This window comes from Trachurus japonicus, chromosome 15, assembly GCF_045865225.1.
Source record: "Trachurus japonicus isolate A0001 chromosome 15, Traja_1.0".
Lineage (NCBI taxonomy): Eukaryota > Metazoa > Chordata > Actinopteri > Carangiformes > Carangidae > Trachurus > Trachurus japonicus.
Window position 1 is genome coordinate 11,714,879 of NC_140921.1, and position 20,665 is coordinate 11,735,543.

Sequence of the window (20,665 nt, forward strand, 5' to 3'; positions counted from 1 at the left end):
ATACGGAAACATGACCAACACTTTATGAATGAATGATGGCATCTCTTGATTGAAACTTGAGACTTTTGTCAATAAATGAGGCCATAATTCTCAAAGCATTTAAAGTCAAAGGCAGTTTTATTACCTGAATCCGCGGCTGTAGTAGCAGAGGTGGAAATGCTGAACACCTTGGGGTGAGACGGGGGCTGAGGACACAGCCCCTCTCCACCAGCTCCTGCCCCCAGCAAAGGTGCAGTCTGGGAAAACGAATATGACCGGCGTTTGCGAGGGTTTTCCTCGTCGTAGAACTCGATCATGAAAGCAGTGCGCGTTCCGGACGCCCGGCTCCCGCTCACCGTGACGTTCCCACCGCCTGCTCCTCCCGCTCCTCCTCCCCCTCCCACGTGGCTGTGCGCTGCTTTTAGACGTTCCTCCAGGGCATGGCGGCGGTTGGCAAAACGCAGGCCCAATCCGTTCTCAGAGTCACTCTGGGTGCCATCCTCGTGTTTGCTGCCTATCAGCGAACAAAAAGAATACATGCCAGGTAAGTTTTTACTGTGCTTTTTTTTTTTTTTTAACAGAAGGCACATATTACTCTTCATCATTTACAACAGTAACATGTGTGCTTATTTACAGTACCTGGGTTAGTAAGTTAGTTAGTTTTACAGTACAATTAACAATAGCTCTCACTCTGGTGAAAACCTGTGTGATGTTACACAGGCCAACATTCTTAAATCCATACAATAACAACTGTGCCGGTAACATAGCAACAGACAAACAGCAAGCGTACATACACATTGCAACACAAACATCAGGGTGGCTAGTCACATGTTCACCTACATAAAATAAGCAACCAAAAAGAAGAAGAAGACGACGTGTCATAGAGCACACAACCAAACCTTCCTGGGAGCACATCCTAATAAGAAACAACTGTTTGCCAACTACTATGGCTGAAATGATCTATAAACCTTCAGCTTCCTGAATCTACTCATTCAACTGTCAAAACAGACCCTGAATTCACAAGGCTGGGCTTACCTACCACACAACTGCTATTTCTACATTTTCATCAGTCTGGGTCGCATCAGCGTGTCCTCCCAATGTTGTGCGATGGCAGACAGTGTGCCACGCTAATCCAGACATGCCACCCACACGGTTACTAGCCCTGCCTACTTCACTGACAGTGAGAGAGAGAGCGATGAGGGGGAGGGGAGGAGGAGGAGGAGGACATGCAGGGGGGAGGCAGAGAAGGAGGTTGGATGTGAGTATGAGTGTGTGTTGTGGGGTAAAGGGCTTCAGGGATAGAGGAGGAGGAGGAGGGGAGGTGAAAGGAGAGAGGAGAAAGAAAAGGGGAGGGTGAGCAGGGAAAGGCGGGGGTAGAGAAAAGGCCAAAGAGAAGAATGGGGGAGTTCGTAACTGCAGGAAACGTAGTGTAGTAGAAATGTAGGGTTGACAGCCGTCACACAATCAGCCTGTCAGCTAGGGAGCCAGGAGTTAGCCAGTCAGAGGAGGGGATGAAACACTGCATGACACCTCCACTTCCACATCACTTTCAGAAACCACAGCGCAGCCTCTGTGCCTCGCCAGACAGTATATAATACCATTTATCTCATTCTTCCTCCAAAATATTACAGCAACAACTGTGCGAGTCAATTCCTAGAGTAGTAAAATTAAATCATCACTACTGGTTCAAGGATTTTCACCTTTAGCCACAACAGACAAGAGACAAATAAAGTCCTAGAAGTAGAGGAAAGAGGGCATAGTGCCCAACATAGCTGCCTGCCAGGGGATTTTAACACAGCCTATTTATCTAATGTTACTTCATTTTTGTCTTTCTAATTTGATCTTTAGTGTAAAATCATACAATAGGTGGGAAATAATAATGGAAAATATTAGTTCATCACATCATTACTACATAACAAAGGTATTTATTTTCTCTCCACTCTCCACAGATTTTTACACAAGGATCAATTTACTTGTCAGAATTAGTGCTACTCCGCCTCTAGAAACAGTTGTGCAATGTTTTCTGTGGCTCAAGAGGAGCTTTGTCAAGTCTGAAGAAAATAAATGTGATGTCATAGTGATGTCACGAGGGGGTTATCTCTGTCTGGCCTTCAAAACTTTGAATTTACATCAAAACACTAACCTACATTAAAAATGGAGGATGTGGATTTTCAAAGACGGGAATAGTCAATTGAAAAGCAATATGCATTCTGGGAATTGTTATATCTAATAATTTTGTCCTCCAACTTTACTGAAGGACATTATTAAATCACGGGAGTACTGTTTCTACAGTCCGCAGCTCAATCGAAACATTCCACCATCCACCTCCTCCTTCTCCTTTCCTGTCTTTTATCACTGCTTGAAATTTAATAAAGCATACATTTCATTAAAAAGAAGAAAAGGAGACGGAGAGAAAGAGAGAGAGGAAGGAAGGCAGCAGTGCGTTACAGTGGCTGGAGCAGATCTGCAGATAAGCAGACAGAGAGAGGCAGGTCTTTCATGCTGTGTGCCCCAGACAAAGAGGCTGTTGGCAGGGCCAGAGAAGAACAGAGGTGTCTGTGAGTGTCCAGTGCTCTGCCCCACTTGCCCCATCATGACTCACAGTGGAGCTGGCCTCTGCCTCCGCCGCTGGCTGCACACACACATACACACAAACATACACACACACACAAAACTGACTGCCCAAAACAAGGATGCACTTGCTTTAAAATGCATACAAAGCCACACAAACAAACAAGCAAACAAACAAACGCCCAACTCCAAAACATCTTTAACATTATGAGCACACAATACAGAACAATATGCATTTATAATATTTAACTTCAACCCTTATCTATTGAGCTTTCACTTCTATGAATATCAACTGTGCATGAAGTACTTATTTTTGTCAAAGTCACAGAAAATAATCTTGCAATCTTAAAAACATAGCATGTATCAAAAGAAACACATCTTTGACTGGGAAAATGCACAGTTTTACAATAACACACACAAGACAGAAACAGTCAGTGTGAAGAACTGTCCCCTACATTGCAAGATAAAGAGTGAGAACTCACCTTACTGCTCACAAATCAAAAGCTTCTTCACTTCGCCTCCTCAGTTTCCAAGTCAAACCTCTGCCTCTCTCTCTGCCTGGCACCTCTACGACACACCCTAAGCAGCACAATATTCTCACATGCTTCTCCTCCTCACACACGCTGCTGCACCGCTTCTCTGCAGATCAGTGCTGAGCATGTTCCAAAGACGCACATGCTCCAAACACAGACACGGTGAATTTCAGCCACACAGATCCACATGTGAGCGGTGCATGCTTCGCACACACCCATCAGTCGCTACGGAAAACGCTGCTCTCGCACGAGCTCCTGCAGCCACCACACACACACACACAAACACACACACACAGACACACAGGCGCAGACAAACAGATGTTCACTGCTAATTCCTGCTCATTCTAAATATACGTCTGTGTCCTCTCGTTCCCTGCCATCACATCGTTTGCATCACGGTTACTATAACAACTGTCGACTGAAAACTGCTGCCTGCTCCTTTGCTCCCCCCCCCCCCTCTCCACTTCCACTGCAGTCCAGGCAACAAGCCCCTCTTTCTCTCTCTCTCTTCTTCTTGCCTTCTCTTTGTCCAATCACCTTTGCTGTTATTGCTGCAAATGCTGCTCTCAGCATTACACTGAGGCTCTCCCGCTCTCCTCGCCCAATTTTTTTCACACCTCACATGTCTGCAGCTGGCATCACTAGGCAGCTTTCCATCCAGCTGTCCACCTGTCCTCTACACACCCCACTTTGTCCTCTCCCTCCCCTTCCTCTCTTCTCCCTCCCTTATTCCACCCTTCTTTTCCCTCCATCCTCTGTGGTTATTCTCAGTTTCCTGTAACCCATGTCACAGTCAGTCACACTCTCATTCCTTGCTCTTTTTCAGATTTCCATTTCTTCTTCTGGGAATTGAACACCAAGGGTCAAGCTCATCAAGTATCAGCGAGTCACAGTTTCAGCTGGAAAAACTGCAGTGTCGATCATTTCCAAAGTCAGTCAGTAAGCAACATCCATTAGGTGAGCTGTTCTGTCAGCCGGTTGACATGCATGTACTAACTCCCACTAATGAATTGACTTCCCCTGTCTTCCTGCTACCTCACAGATTTCCATTTTCATCAGCTCCTGCCTCCTGGTGCCTCCCCCCCCCACACACACACACACACACACACGTCAACAACATCATAAATTGGCCTCCATTTAATTAAGTCATGACCAGCATGTAGTCTACCGTAGCTTAGCTTAGCATCCAACATAAAAACTCTCTTTACCGGCAGCACAAAGCTTAGCATAGCATCTCTTTGCCTGCAGCTTTCTCACAACTCCTGGCACCAATAGCTAAAGCAGTAGCTGTCCGCTTGCAGGTAACAAGAACAAAGAAACAGAAAGACACAATCTCAATCCTTACCCACAGGATACATAGTAATAAGCTTTAGATGTCCACACTCACAATGCAAGAGAAAAAAATCAAACAAAAACCCACATGTGAAGCTCTTGAAGTCGGGCATTAACTGCCATGAAGTAGGATATGCTCAGAGTATGTGCTGCTCGCTGGATAATATGTCTGTAAATGGTGAAAAAGTGGAATTCAATGGAGGGGGGCTGTGCTATGCTACTCATGCTAAGCCTTGTCATTGGCTGTCAGAGCAGTAGGGGAGTAGATAGGGGTTTAAATGTTTCTGTCTGCTTGCTGCTAATCCCCTGGCTTGGTTACCACTGCCAACAACCCCTGCTCCTAACAAAGAATCTACTCAGTCTCCACATAGGAAGAGCCAAGAGGGAAATTGAGACAGAGTGTAAAATCTTGTAACATAAACGTAAAACACATGATAACTCTTGAACGATAACTCAGGAGAAAGAGTTAGTACAGACCATAAATGAGAGAAGAAAGGACAAAATGATGAAAATAAACTCCACCTTTCAGTCTTTTGAGATGGACCGGCACATCGCTCTTGATGCTCTTGCTATCGTCCTCCGTTGACTCGCTGCGCACCAGGGTGGGGTCGTTCTGGGCCAGCCAATCAGCCACCTTGCTCTCCGATGCCATCATAGCCGCTTGAAGTGTGCTCAAGTCCCTCGCTCCTGCGCCTCCACTTCCTCCTCCGCTCTTCTTGGAGCGTGATCGGTGGTGGTCAGACGAGAACTTTGACACATGGTCTTTAATAGTGACTTTCCCTGGAGATGTGTTGTCAAACTCTATGGTGAAGGAGGCGTGACCTTGGGCTGTGGAGCAGACATTGCAGTTTTGTTACCGTGTCAATCTCAGTCAATTCCACTAAATACAAGGTTGTGGAGAGACACTCTTAAAAATAGATGTATAAATGTGACTTCTTAGTGTAATAATATAAACATTTTTCACCTTTAAACTCTAAAAGATAAATAAAATATACACAACAATCATGATATAAACAAAATATGAACTTCACCTGCTGCTCCGTGAGCAGAACTGCCCTCTGTGTCCTTAGTGGGAATCTCATGGATGCCGTTATTGGCCATGTGACCCTCCTTGGTGGGGATCTCAAAGTAGCTGGAATCGTGGGCGGAGGACGCATGAAGGCCGTCCTCTTTAGCCTTCTCCCCACGACGAGCCTCTTTGCTGTCTAAGTTTGGAAAACACAAAAAACTTCTTTAAAAAAACTGTCAGCTTGACCCACATTATATACCGTATAACTAATTTATCAGGTGTCTTCTATGCTTTTGAATAGGCATAAGAATATTTCATTAGTTCATCTTCCATGACTTAGGACTAGTATGGATTCAATTACAGTCCGTCATAGCTTCTATATAATGTTGAGGGTGGAAAATACATAACATAAGCCAGAGCTTCAAGACCACAGTGAGAAATCAATCCAAAGATTCATTATCAAAAGTCGGAAGTGAAAGGTCAAGCAAAGCTCCACGTGGACCAATTCAATTGTGGTCTGTTCTTCAGCAAGTGTGTCTCACCATTTATCAGAATTACTGTCTCCCTCTGGGGGAGGACGCAGCCCAATAAATGACAAACAACATGCGCAAAGGCACATACATGTTCTGTCTCCGTCTGTCTTATTTCACCGTGTCTCATATGGACTTACTCAGGACTGCAGTCTGGTGGACCTACAACATGGAGCACTTATTTTCTCATCTGTGCACATTAACAAACAGAGGCTCTGTGGGATCTGAATATGATAAATGATACTTTCGGAAATTAGAAGGGCCATCTGCTTCATGTTGGGGAGCAAACAGGGACACATGGCAAATGGCAAAAAGAAACAACAAACAGAAACTGACTCTGCAGAATATAATCATAAGTGTGAGTTATAATAATATTTATTCATAGATTAAAAAAAAATGACTGTGCCATTGAGGACTCATGAGACAAAGCAAAGATTCAGTTTCCCAGAAACAGAATCTCTAAATTAAAATGATTAGTGATTACAGTGTCATCAACTAAACTGAAGAACAAAAAAAAAAAATCTCTTTGGCATCTTTGAAACAAGGTCAGCAGTTGCCAGCATAAGCTGCTCTGCAAGTTTGGGAAGATTTACAACATGGATTTAAAAGGAGAGCAAATATGAGGTGGATTAAATAGGTTGAGTGAAGCTTAAAAGGCAATGACTTCCCTGTGAAAGTAATACAGATGCAAACGAAACTGAAACTTTACATTTCTGCTTCAGACTTCATACATTTAAAAATAACAATCCTGTAAAACACAATCACAAAAAACAACAAGCACCTTATCTCATCGTATTTGCCCCATCCTTGAAATTTTGATGAACTGATTCAACTTCCTGTATCTCACATATGTAATTCAAGCAAATAAGTGTGAATTCAATCAGAGCTTCCTCTGATGTCACCGCAGGTCACATGCCTTTCTGGGAAGCACCTAGTCATTTCTGCGAAGTTACGGGTTTCATGAATTAGTTTAATTACATTCATGTGAAGTTCAAACTAATGCTGACAGTTGTTGGCTCCAGAAACATAGAAACCTCGGCCTCTTAGTTAGGATCATATTAGAGTCTGCTATATAGCAGAATTCAAACTGACAGCAGACACATGACACTCAACACACAAAATGCACCTGCTATCACCAAAGTATGACTGCTTTTAAATAACACTGGCAACACTCAAAACAATCATTTTATAACCTGTAGTGACCTCTCATTATAAATTCTAATGTGTCTGAGATCTAAACACAGTTAATGGGCCCATATAGTTCCTAAAAGATCCACAGGTATAAAACAAGCCCAAGGTAAGTGGACATTTGACTAATACAAAGTCTTTCACCAGCTCCATTAGCCAAAGTATATGGAATTGAGAGCGATACTTACTGAGAATTAGAGAGTGGTTAACTAATGATCGCTGTAGTGTGGAGTGAGAGAGTGGCCTGTGTGAACGATGAGTGCATGTGTGTGTGCATGCGTGTGCGTTGGGAGGAGAAAAAGGGGGAGCTGGCGCAATGGCGTAACCCAATCAGCCTGAGTGACAATACACAAGGAGTGTGGGGGGGGGTGGGGGGTGGGGGGTGGGGTTCTGACAACATAGTCTATTCACTGGGAAGGAGAAAAGGACACACATTAAACTTAACTGACACACAAATGCATGCAACAACAAAAAAACATTCTCACACAAAATCACTTCCTGCACTGAGTCCTTTTTCTCTTTTTCACTTCCCCTTCAACTGCCTCATCTGATGTTAACAGTTTATTAAAGCAGATATAGAGGGTGTGCTCACACCATTTCAAAAGCACAGCGAGCGATAAGAACCTCTTTTAACGCTGAGGTTTCTGTAATCTAGATAAATACAGAGTTTAACAACCCCTGGAGCACGCTGCTTCACAATCCAATCCAACATCACAACATCCATCCAACACTCAGCCTAAAAGTCAATGCTGCAAGACGGAAAAATGCCTGGCTGCCACTCACCCTCTTCCATGACTGAAGTAGCCAATCCCATTCGCCTGATTTTATTTTGTGGAGCTTTTGTGGAGCTTTAAGGAAAATGAGTCTTTTCTAATCTCACGCTAACAAAAAAAAAGACTTTACAAAACTCTGCAGAAAAATCAGCATGGAAATGTCTCCTCCGTAATTGTTGGAAGTACACAAAGCCTTCGTTTTTTTAGGCTGGTGAAGACGCTGCCAGTGTGAGCGTCCAGATGTGGCGAGAGATTTGAGGGCGCTTCAGTCTGCTCCACTGTTTGATTAACCTCCCCCCACTCCTTCTGACCACAGTGGTCCTAAACACTAAACCAGCCTGGCACAGACTGATTTTGCTTCGCTGAGCTGTTTTACTATTGGTGTAGCCTCTAATCCTGTTACTCTGACTATACACCACCAGTTAACGGGACCCCCCTACCCCCCAACCCCCAGTCCAACGGTCACTACTACGTACACATATTGTAGGCAAACAGACACAGATACAGGCTCTGAAAAACAGCAGCCTTTGTGTGCACTCGCATGTACATCATCACACATACAAACATAGACAAAAACAGTATTGTGATTTGTAGCTTTTCACACAAACCACAGAAAAGACAGTGGGTGTGTTAAATGTGCAACAACAACAAAAAAATACGAGTTCACTATTACATCCAATGCGGTATGCAATCTGTGCCTTGTGGTCAGACATGTTTGACAAAATACACACAAGTTGTTCCATATAGTCCCAAAAAAAAATACATTTTACAACATGTAACCCTACAAAAATGAACCGCAGTGCAGTGAAAACTGTTGATGTCCTGTAAAAACTTTTACAACATGCGCTCCGAGCCAAAACAACCTCAAGCCAAAGACAGTAAAATTCATTGATTTGGCATGTTTTGGGAAGAAGATATAGTCTTTACACATGACCACATTTAAATTGTTCCAGGCATCCTTTTCTTCACTTGAACTATAGTGATGACATGTGTGATGATGATGATGACGAAGTTAAAAACTCATCCTACCTGAAATGTAGCTGTCGTGTTTTTTGGTGGATGACTTAGTTTCCTGTTTGAAGGAGTTCTCATCATCTGCATCCCCATCCCCCCACCATGACGGCTGTCCATACAGAGGGGTCCCACGAGGCAGCGCTGTGACATCCCCTAAGACAGATAGACAAACACAGACACAGTTCAACAAAGCTTTGCAGAAAGTATGTTTTACCCCAGCTTTAACTTTGGCTTTGGCTGCCATCTTTACTGGCTTCACATACCCTGGTACTGTCAACATAAACTGATCATTGTATCATGATGCCACAAAATGAACCCAGCTGCTGTTTGTACATTAATTCCCCTCTGGCCGGGTCTTGCACCACTGACCTATTTTCCGAACTTTAGCCAGCACGGACATGTGTACACTCAGCCTCTCATGCACGCTTTTTCTCTCTCTTTCTGACATGAAAGGTTTAAATAAAAGAGGGACTTTTCCGTTTGCCTGTCTGTCCCTATTAGTCTGAAAGTTGACATGGGACAAGCATCCTGTAGCAGCTTCTTTTTCAGAGAGTGGACGGCACAAAAGAAAAGGAACAGGAAACACAGCTGAGAGAGAGAAAGAGAGAGAAGGGAACGACATGCAACAAAGGTCTCCTAGTGGATTTGAACCAGTGATGTTGCCCCTTAGACCACTGTGCCAGAGGAGGCCTCATCCTGTGTTAACTTCTCTCTGCCATTTCCTCTTTGTTACTTTCTTTTCTTTAAGTACACCTTATCTTGAGCTCTGCAAGTTTAATCACAGTATATCCAGATAATTATAGATGCTTTGTGCCAAACTGTTTGCAGTAAGTATGGGTATTCTATATAAAAGCTACTGAATATACTGTATGTTCTATGTGAGGTATAATATCTGGGTGAGGTGTGGTATTACAGTAGTATTACTGCAGGATTACATCCTCACAACCACAGAGAGGATGTCGTTAAAAGTGTGTGCAGCAGATGGGGTGACAGGCACCACCGCACGCGTATGTTTGCTTGTTGTCGGGCCAAATGTGCAAAAATAATGTGGATTTCTGTGATTTTTTGAATTTAAAAAGTAGTGGTGGCATATGGGTTTGCATTATGCAGGCACTCTGACCCTGTTACTGCTTAATCTGTGCAATAACCCAAGCCCCACATGGCCTTGTTCTAACATCTGGAGATTATGCAGGACCCCTGCTAGCACCCCAGCATGGTTAGTCAAGTCAGTTATTAGGGACACCCTCAGACCTAAACCGCATGCTTGATATAACAGAGTAAATGTTGGTGTGGTGGTTAAAGCCCTCTCCCTCGTGACCACGTCCACCCCCTACTGGCCCGAGATAAAACCCCCACCAAATTTAATAATCTGTCTGAAAATGTGTTTTCTTAGAGGAAGAAATCCACCCTAGAAACACCCACAGTGTAAATATTACAACTTGCATTTTTGTGTGTTGCGCCAATGTGGAAAAGACTCCACCTACAATATGTGAATGTAAAACAGAGAAGCCAGTTGAAGAAAGTCAGGATACATTCAAATTCTGTGAACTGATATAGAAATGGTGACTTTTTAGAACAAAATAATACAGAGAAAAATGGCTATAATTAATTACTTTATTTGCTGTGATGAAATCTTTTGGTTATCAAATATGACTTTTGGTCTGCACATTCTTAGTAAAAGAAGAAATGAGTGGACTTATGGTCGTGTATATTTCTATATTTCAAGGAAAGAATATAAAAAGATCAAACAAATCAACACAGCAGCAAATTTGCTTAACTCACAATCCATCTTTGGTACTAATGGTGCACATCAAATACTAAAATAAGCTCATACTATTTCAGAGACAGCATCACATTTCCATTGTCGCCTCTCACCTCCTATTCTGTCCTCTGCTTTGTGACCGTCCACTGATTTAGCTTGTGGCTGTTTGACCCCGTCCGTTGTTCTGCTCTCCCCCGACCTGGAGGTGCCACCACTGGGGGACTTCAGTGCTTTTGTTGGGGTCTTTGCAGGAGACTTGCTTGTGGTTGTGGTGGTAGTGGTTTCACCATTGGATGGCTTTTTACTAAGCTGGAGGCCGCTGGTGAACTTTTCATGCTGGAGAAAAAATTTAAATATTTGTTTAGTGCAGAACAATAGAACAGTGTATCGTGGTCAGTATTGATATTTGATAGTTTGTGTCAGGCTGTGTGCTTGTGTGTGTGTGTTTGTGTATGTGTGTTCTTGCCTTTAGAGCCTCCTCAGGCACAGTGAGCTCTCCTCTCACCACCGTGAACAGGTTGGTATGTGATACACGCAGGTTAGGGAAATACTGGCAAGCTTATAACTCATGAACATAGACATACATAGACCACTTACATACATGTGTGAAACAATCTAATAACCCTGACCCTGCAAACTGTAAACTGTAAAATCTCCATATATTGTAAAAAAAAAAAAAATTGCCATCTTGATATGAATTAAAATTATAACATTCAAGATGAAATATTTAGTACATTGTTTGGATGATGATGTGTCCAGGTTGAAGAGGTTAGAAGTGAAAGGATATCATATCCAAACCTCAGCTTGTCCTCCAGCTTCAGAGTGATGTACATCTGCTCCTGGATGCGAACATCGTTTACAAATGTCTGTGGAGGGAAGAAAAACAGAAACAAAACACAAAATTACCACAAATTCAATAATCATTTATGAGTAAATGTGAACAGTTAAGAAAAAAAGGGGGGGGGGGGGGTATGACGTAAGATAACATCACAAAGCGGCATCTGATAAAAGTTGTCCAAGTTGTGTCACACACTTTTCTGCTTCAGAGAGCAGATATTAATGTTGCAGCTATTTAGTTATATTCATTACCTATTAGTCTCACAATAAGTTTTTTACTCAATCAATTATTTGAGAAGTGATAAAAGGGAAACATAAACTCCTACTTAAACGTTATTCAGATATTTTCTGCCCGTTTTATGAGTTTGGAAACTAAAATTTGCTAGAAATTCTTGCTGCCAGACAGTTAGATCATATTTGCATGTGGTCAAAGAGGTTAGCAGGCATGAAGCCACTGTGAAGAGTTGAGTGAGCTGATCCTGGTGTTTCTATACGCCCACTACTGAAAGCTTACGCATGACACTTAAATTGTTTTCTGCCCCCCCTCCCATTTCCCCCCTTCTCACCCCTCCTTCTACTATGCGGCTCGGAGAAAGATCAGGTTTCACTAAACTGCAAATGAAATTCCATCACACTTGCACTGCTGTTGTAATAAAACATTCCTGTCTCCTCTCTAGTGAGTTGAAAACACCACAGCGTAGCAAAACAGCAAGTTAAGACAGTAAATGGTGGGACTGACTGAACACAGCTTTTTACTCACTACTGCGGCAAATCTCTACATATCCACTGAGTCAGCAGGAGAAAACTTCCTCTGAATCCAACCAAAAGAAGCTGGGTGGTTAATGACACAGCAGGAAGTGACTCTGACTCTTACTTCCTGTTTAAGAGCTGGAGAGGATGTGAAGGACATTCTCCATGAGTCCAGTCAGTGTGCTGGACTGTGACTGAGGGTGAGTGCTAATCACTACACATGACTAACACCATGTGGCAACTGTAATTGGGTTTTACTGGCCAACAATGTCAAGAAGTTAAACACGGAGGACATATAGCATAAAATACAACATTTAAATTGGCTCCTCGAGGTTAAAGCAGATATCAGCGGCACGGCCGTTTCGGCTAATGCTGTGTTCAAGGCAGGCTTTTGAAACCGTAAGTTACAGCTTCAAGTCACAACTACGACTTGGTAGCGTTCCAGGTAACCCGTAGCTCGTGTTTTTACCGTCCTGTTGTCTGTGAAAGTTCCCTATAACGGCCACTCGTAACTTCCGACCCGTGAACTCGTACCAGATCGAACTGGTATGACTTCACAGGAAGGAAAAACACAAAGTACGAGTTTCCTTGAACGCACCATGAGTTAGCAGCCCCCGCCCTTGTCAGGCATCAATTGGTCCTCGTGCTACGTCACCACATTCACGCGCATCCCTTGGCTGCACACATAGCCCTTCATGCCGTTCTCTCCCCTCATTGGTTAACACTTGTATCCCACAAGGAAAATTTTCTCCTCGGGTTACAGCAGAGCAGAGTGACGGAGAGACTCGTGTTTAGGCTGAAATACTTCATGTAAGTGATTGCTGACGGAAAATAGGACTATTTAGGACTTATATTAACAAAAACATTCCACTGATATCTGCTTTAAGACACAAAAATGCCTGATATTTGAAGTGGCACAGTTAAGTTCTGGTGTATCTCCTGCGCCTTAACCAACTCCCTAAATCCCCAAAAATACAACTTCAACAGACCATAAGTGTGTTCCTCCAAACACAAGAAAATATTACAAAAGAGAACAATTGCCACCCTGTTTTTTTTTTTTCAACGACCCAGTTAAAGTGTAATATTATTGGCTGCAAATATCAGCTGAAATCCATCCGTTAATGAAATGATCATAAACAGATGTTATCAATTATCTGATGACAATACATCTGCCTCCGATACACCCTGCACTCCACCAGTTTCCATGTCTTTTGTACAATGGCTTCCTTCCTCCCTACTGTCCTGCTCCGTTTACACAATGTTGATTTAGTTGCCTCATGTTAATATCTCTACTAATATCAATTTGGAGTGAGAAAAGGTCTAAAGGTGTTCTCATATTCAGTGGCAGCGTGACCTTTTGGTTTGTACTTAAATCGCAGACTATGGCCTTAAGTCGTGATTAGCATAATTAGGTTTAGATTCAAATTGACCTCAACCCTGATATAAATCTTCATTGACACCGAGATTGATTTGGCTTTAGTCCCATTGACTGCCAAAAATAAGTTAACCTGTGACCCTTTACAACCTCCCTCGTCTCCTTCTACTTTTACCTTGAATGCCTTTGACTTGATGTCTTTCCATCTTTGCAGTCTCCATCCATCTCGCCCTCCTCCCAACCCCCCCTTTTCCCTTTTTCAGCTGTTTAAACTCATTCTTTTATCTCGGCCCATCCCTCATCCATCATGTGGCCTCCTTCTCCCCTCTGTTTATTTCCATCCTGTCTCCCTTCTCCTTCTCCTCTTCCTAGTTTTATCTTTGTCCTAACCTCCCTCTGGTTTTGCAGGTTTCTGTCTGTGTACTCACCCCATTCAGACTGCCCAGGTCCTTGACCTTGTGTTCATCCGTCCCGGCCTCATAGTTGATGACTGCATGTTGCTTATCCACACTGCGGGACTTCAGACAAAAACACAAGAGACTATTAGCCGAGGAGTATCAGTTACAAGCTTAACATGATTATTGAAATCTGGCTCATTAAGATCAAATGTCGTCTGTCCTGAATCTGATTTCTTAACAGGAAGAAGAAAATATTGGTTTTAATCCACTTTAAAATTTCTATGCAGAGCTTTTGGTGAAACATGCTGCATCAAGGTTTCAGATAAAGTGCAAGGACTGCATAACAGCCACTGTTTCTAAGACAAACCATTAGTTGGCTGTGTGTGACTGGAGAAATCTGTGCTATGTTAAAGCTTTGTGTAGGAATCAGCATCGTATGTCAAGAATTCAACCTTGTTCAGAAGTTTCAATGTTACTATGTGTGATATCTAGAGAGATATCAACTCAAAGCACATCAGCAGGTATTTCAATGTCAATGTCTCACACCAATATTCATACACACAGATGTGCAAACACACACACAGGCAGAACAGTGCAAGTAATGGAGGGCTGGAGGAGAAGGTATTGATTTTCTACAGCGTCCAGATATGAGACCGTCAGCTGTTTTGAGGCTAAATTGTTTCCAACACCAACAACACAGCGACCCTCTGTGGTTTTCTGCTCTAGGATCTGGGAAATCTCTCTCATGTATCAATGCCAGAGAACATATCCACAGAGCACTGTATGCATTGACATTGAAAAATTTGCTGCGGTCTCAAAATGTCTCTTGGAATGACCTTCAGATACATCATTAAAATATAAAAACTAAGTAACACCTTGTTCTGTAATAATTTGTTTAGCATTAGCAGGTTATATTTGAAATATCCTACAGAAACTCAGTGAACTAAACATATGTTGTGTCTAAGTTTGTTGCTGCTTGCCTAATGTTATATTTCAGAAAAGGAAATGCACAATTTCTAAGAAATTAGCTGAACATTTCTGCATTACTGCATTTCAGTTTTCAACTTTTATTTTCTCCATTACTAATTAAACACAGTATCTGATAAATATATGAATATGTACAGGCCCATATAGGCCCAATAAACAAATCTTTCAACATTGCTAAAGTGCAACTGGATCAAGTTGTCTGACTCATGATTCACACAACTGAGAGCAAAAAAACAAGTAATTTGCGGAATGAGATCCAGGCAAGAATGAGTTCATTGTTCTGAGGGTCAATCAGTGCTGATTCAGATACTCAGTCTTCATATGACTCCTTTCCATACACCAGCGACTCCTCTTGTTTAAACAAGAAGACATCTGGAGAGCAAAAGTATAGTAAGAGTGTTCAGATAACGCTGAAGTAAAGCCAAAGGAAGCAGCGGCAGAGAGCCAACCGCTGAACAGATTATCTTAGTGAGATTAGGCCAGATCAAACAGGATAGAAGGCAACTGAGCTGCCTGTTGTACCTCACACCACAGGAGAGAGCACACGCGTCGTGTTACGGATATACTGCTGACCAACTGAATTCAAGCAGAGGCAACTCAGAATACAAATGTGGAGTAACAGAAAAAGTGAGTGTCAGCCAAGTGGGGGAAAAAAAAAGTGAAAGTGAAAACTAACTGTTTGAAACATACGCCACCACAAAATGAGGATTAATACAGTGGAATATTGTGGACAAAGGCGAAAAGTGAAAGGAAAAGAGAGGGGAGAAAATGAGATAAAAACACGAGGCTAATTTGATTTCAAATGAGGAAATACACACACACACACATGCTAGACACACTGATAATTTGAGCTGTGAGATAGAGGATATAATCCTAAGAGACAGAAAAAGATACAAAATCCTCTCTGACTTCTCTTATCCAGTTCATTTCTACCCAGAGGAAAAATATATCGTATGATTCAGTCTGACATCATGGAGACTTCACTACGCCCCTTCCCTTTTCCAATAAATAAATAAATAAATAAAGTAAGAATCCACTCCCATCACAGTTTGTAAACAGGCACAACTGTCAGAACCACATATATGGGTGTGTGACTGATGGTGAAAACAAGCCGCTGGCGAATTTCACAAGATGACACCAAAACATCTAGAAAACCCTCCCTCAGGCCACTCATCCGGCAGCGTGATGATCCCCAGTCATACATTCAGTTTTTATATCTGTCGGCGAGTGAGTGTGTTGTGTTTGTGTTTTATTTGGTCCGTGACACGAGCAGCACTTAACATTTAGCCATGTGATGGGGTCTTGCCTTGTTAGGGCAGTCACATGGACGACAACTGTTAGCAGCAGCTACACAAAGTCTTAGACAAACACACACACATCCACACAAAGCTAAAAATGTCCTTGATTTGGCAGATTCTCCTCATTTTTTCCTGTCGTTACCAAAGGCATCACAAGGATAGAGACACAAACACAGAGCAACACACAAACCCACATGCAGGAGCAGCAGACCCTCGGGTCATCGGAGACGCATTAGGAGAAAGTGTTAGAAAAGTAAAACAGATCTTTAACAGCTCCACATGCTTCGGTGAATGACCCTTATTACTGCTCTGTGGAAGTGTTCTCATTAAAGAAGAGGAGTGTGAGAGGCCGGCTGTGAAACTAGAAGTAAAACAAGCAGACACAATACTAAAAGAGCCACATGGTCAACCTTAAGACACATGGCTGAGAATGTGAGAAATCTCACAAGAGCGAAAGCTCCAGATCAGACATGTGTGTGTGTAATCTAATGTACGAAAAGAAGACAACCTTGTGACACTCCTGCAAAGACGCTGTGGGTATCTCCATTTAGACTGTCTGAGCAACATCTTTAATAAACATTAGACACATTAAAAGTAACAAACCCTGTAATCCTCATTTTTTCCGTCTCAATTTTTTTCAATAAAAATTAATGACCTGTGTTGACTCTAACACACATGTCAGTGTTTTTTTTTCCAGTGGAGCTTGCCAATTAAAATGTCTTTTTTTTTACTATGTCAGACTTCTTAGTATCAACGAATCAAATCAACAGACCCAGTGTCATGTATTACGTGTGTGAAATAACTCAGTTAGGCAATACCACTACTTTTAGGCAGACACACACTCTCACAACCGAAGAGTCTAAAGTTATTATGCCGGATGGTGGTACTGAGCTAAGAAGGCCACAGCAGGGCAGTAAATAAAGCCAAATTCTCAAGTGAAAATGAAAGTTTTGAGAAAATAGGGTAATGATACTGTGAACTCTGAATTTGAAAGTGGAACTTTAATCGGTCATGAACTACTTTTCACTCGCAAATGAAATGCATTTTATATGCTTTCATTCTACTGTTTATGCTTTCCTCTTCAACCCGTAAATCCCATTACTGGATTAGATTTCTTCGATTTGACACTGTAAGCAGCGATACCACCAGCGGGACTAAATGGTATTCAGAGGGCACACAGAGCATGATTAATTTTCACCAATAATAATCTTGTTATAAAAAAGTTACAATGTGCTGTAAAGAAAGCAGAAACCTAGAGAGAATATTAGTTTAATGTGATGATATAGTAGAAACAGAGTATAAAGTATCAGAAATGTTGTGAGAAAGTAAAGCTGAATTCCACAGGCACAGAGAAGATAAATATAAATCAGTAAGTGAATGTGTTTTTGGTGGTCAAACTGTCAGAAAGGCACTGGTACCAGTGGGAACCTCTCTCCTCTCGGTGTGTAATGTCATAACAGCGGGTGCAGCAGCCGTAGATGCACCCTCTGCCCACTACAACCGACTCAGCCAGATAAGATCTAACTCAAGAGGTATCTGCCCCACTTTCTATTAATAGTGCGGTGACCAGAGGTACACATGAGCATACGCATGGTCTCTGGATGTATGCACAGCTACAAAGACACCACTTCAGTGCACACGCAGACACACAACACACACACGCATATAAACATACTCTGCTCTAGCAGCTAATTCATACTGTCCTCAGTCAGACTCAGACACACAATCAATGTGAGGTCAGAGGCCTATTTAGGTGGCTGAGATGTAAATGAGAGTCAGTTAAATCTTATGCATGTTTAACTCTCTAAGACTCAGGATACTGAGATGGGATGGGACTGTAAATAGAAATCTAATAACAGGGTTCCTACACATTTGAAATTTCCAAATTCCATACTTTTTCCAGACTTCTCGGTAAAAATGAGTAAATAGTTGTGCATTATATAAAAAAATCATGCATTTAATCATTTGTTTTCATTATTCTGAGTATGTGTATGCCATTATTGCCAAATAATTTCCAGGAGATTGTAGCTGTAGGTAGTGCATACAAAAATAATTAACCCAGATAACTTCAGATAAGACCAAACCCAGATAAGTATTAAGATAAATATATTTCCATACAATAATTTCCATTTTCCATATTTTTCCAGACCTGGAAATGTATAAAATCAAATTCCATACTTTTCCATACTTGCGTAGGAACCCTGTAATAAACACACACTGTCTGTTCTGCTTTAATAGAGGTCAGAGGAAAAAGTGGTGAGTGCCGTGTTCTCACCTGTAGCATAAGCTCGCAGTCATCCCGGCCGACAAATATCATTTCCCGGGGAAGTCGGTGGCGAGTGCCCCCGCTGCTCACCAAGAACCAAGAGGTCACACTCATCTCTGCACCGTGCTGCTGCCTCTGGTACACACCTGCAGGGACAAGAAGCAAATGTATCTCTGTGTTCAACTCAATCTGTAATTCAATGAACAGATTTGTCATTTAGCTGCAGCACATTTCACAGCTTTAAAACCACACATGAATTACACAGCATGAATTATTTACAAGCAATCCCAATTCAGATATGCTCATATCATGATAAGAACATCCAAATAACCAATCCTGGATCTCATATGCTAAATTATCCTCAGTACATCAGCTTTAAGAATGAAAATCACATTTGGTAAAATCCTGAAACGGTTAAGGAGTCCTGAAATTTTGACAAAGTTTTGAAAACAGTAAGCAAACATCAACAGGAAAACATAAAAAAGTCAAATAAATTACAATGTGATTAGAAGAGAAACATGCCTTGACACTTTATGGGCTAGCTGTAAATCTGAAGATTTATATACTGAACTTAATAACAGTGGCAAGACAATACAATTTGTTACTAATAAAAAAAAAAGGAATTGAGTTTAATTAAGTGAATTATCCAGTATTACACACCTCTGGTCCAGGTAGCTCACTGCTGATAGACCACTGGCAACACAACACAGCTAGGCCATCCTGAGTGAAGAGAAGAAAGAGGGAGATTTAGTTTGTTTTTTTCTTTTCCATTTATTCTCACAGAGGCAGGAAAAGACATAATTTTGCAACGTGATATAATGAGTAGTGAAGTATGAAACAACATAGGAAAAGATGGTGCAACAGTCACCCTAACCCAAATCATAGACAAAGCATAAACACTGGTAGAGATACGCGGACTCAACCCACTCCATCTTGCCTCATTTTGTTTTGCTGGTAGGGGGAATGAGATCGAGTGGGCGGTCTTGCAATGTGATGCCTCACTGTCTACGCCTGCAAAATGAACACCAAGCCAGCCAGTAAGACACATCCTTTCTCTCACTCTGCCTGCCCTGATCATTGCCAGATGTTAGAGGAGGAAGTGATGTAGGAATGTTGGCCGGCTTCACCAGCAGGACATTTATGTTCCCTCCTGTCTCCCTCCCTCCCTCCCCTCGCCCTCCTTCGGATGAGCTGAGAAAGGAGGTCAAAGCCAGCCACTCTAACTTTCTAACCGCCCTGGCCTGGAAGAGCAACATTCAACAGGACGAACTGACAGCCGTGTTATCTGCACAGCTGTTTCCCAAACAGACTGGCTACAAAGCACATTAGAAGTTCAATTGAGCGACTGGGCTTGATGCTAATTGCGTGAGCGACTGGATGCAAAATTCAGCAGCAGCAGCAGCAGCAGCAGCCACGAGTACATTTTCATAATTGAATTTTTTTCAAACTGTCACAAGATGACAACAACCTCTCAGAGTGAAGTGGAGGTGCCGTTATGCAATCCACTTTAGAAGATCGTTTAATGTGGTTACACCTTAATGTTTAAGTTTACATAGCACGGTTTGGATGGGCTCAGCGCTTCTCATAATTATCTATCCCAAATTTAAACATAGGTTTTCAAAGGGAAGCTTTTCATGGCAATTTCAAGAGTCGCTAAAATAACAGGAGCTCTGTCGTACGTAGAAAGTGCCAAGAAAAGCCCATCAGAGAAGGAATTAAAGATTATTGAGCTGAGCTCTTGCTCACTTGACCTCATAAGTACTTGGTATACCAACTCAATAATCCTCAGAGTGAAATTTTAATCAACCACACACCTCTTGAAGGTTCCTCGCACGACACTGCAGGGAACATGACTGTACAAACATCTGTCTCTCATGTCACAGGGATCAGCTTTACGCCGCAGCTACAATTTAATATGATGTGTGGCACTTTTAGACAGCTGTGAGGTACAGTGATATATGCATCTGTTGATAAAAGGTCATTGGCAAGACCTGTTGCATGTAGACTTGGCCAGACTTGTTTTCTCATTAGAAATACCAATAAAATAAAAGTAAAATAACCAT

At 42.1% G+C, this 20,665-nt stretch overlaps 1 protein-coding gene across 8 annotated transcripts in view; it reads right to left on the minus strand.

Moving 5' to 3' along the window:
- The window catches only part of cep170aa (centrosomal protein 170Aa), a 41,231-nt gene that overhangs the window by 11,767 nt on the left and 8,799 nt on the right, over window positions 1-20,665 (minus strand). For all 8 annotated transcript variants that reach the window (XM_085799622.1, XM_085799619.1, XM_085799621.1 and 5 more), the window contains exons 2-11: window positions 19,263-19,322; window positions 18,612-18,748; window positions 14,082-14,171; window positions 11,476-11,557; window positions 11,158-11,213; window positions 10,805-11,027; window positions 8,945-9,082; window positions 5,447-5,620; window positions 4,938-5,243; window positions 125-493 (exon numbers count right to left, since the gene is read on the minus strand). In XM_085799622.1, the coding sequence (XP_085655748.1) occupies window positions 125-493; window positions 4,938-5,243; window positions 5,447-5,620; window positions 8,945-9,082; window positions 10,805-11,027; window positions 11,158-11,213; window positions 11,476-11,557; window positions 14,082-14,171; window positions 18,612-18,716 (1,543 nt within the window). In that variant the 5' untranslated portion in view covers window positions 18,717-18,748; window positions 19,263-19,322. The remainder of the gene's footprint in view (window positions 1-124; window positions 494-4,937; window positions 5,244-5,446; window positions 5,621-8,944; window positions 9,083-10,804; window positions 11,028-11,157; window positions 11,214-11,475; window positions 11,558-14,081; window positions 14,172-18,611; window positions 18,749-19,262; window positions 19,323-20,665) is intronic.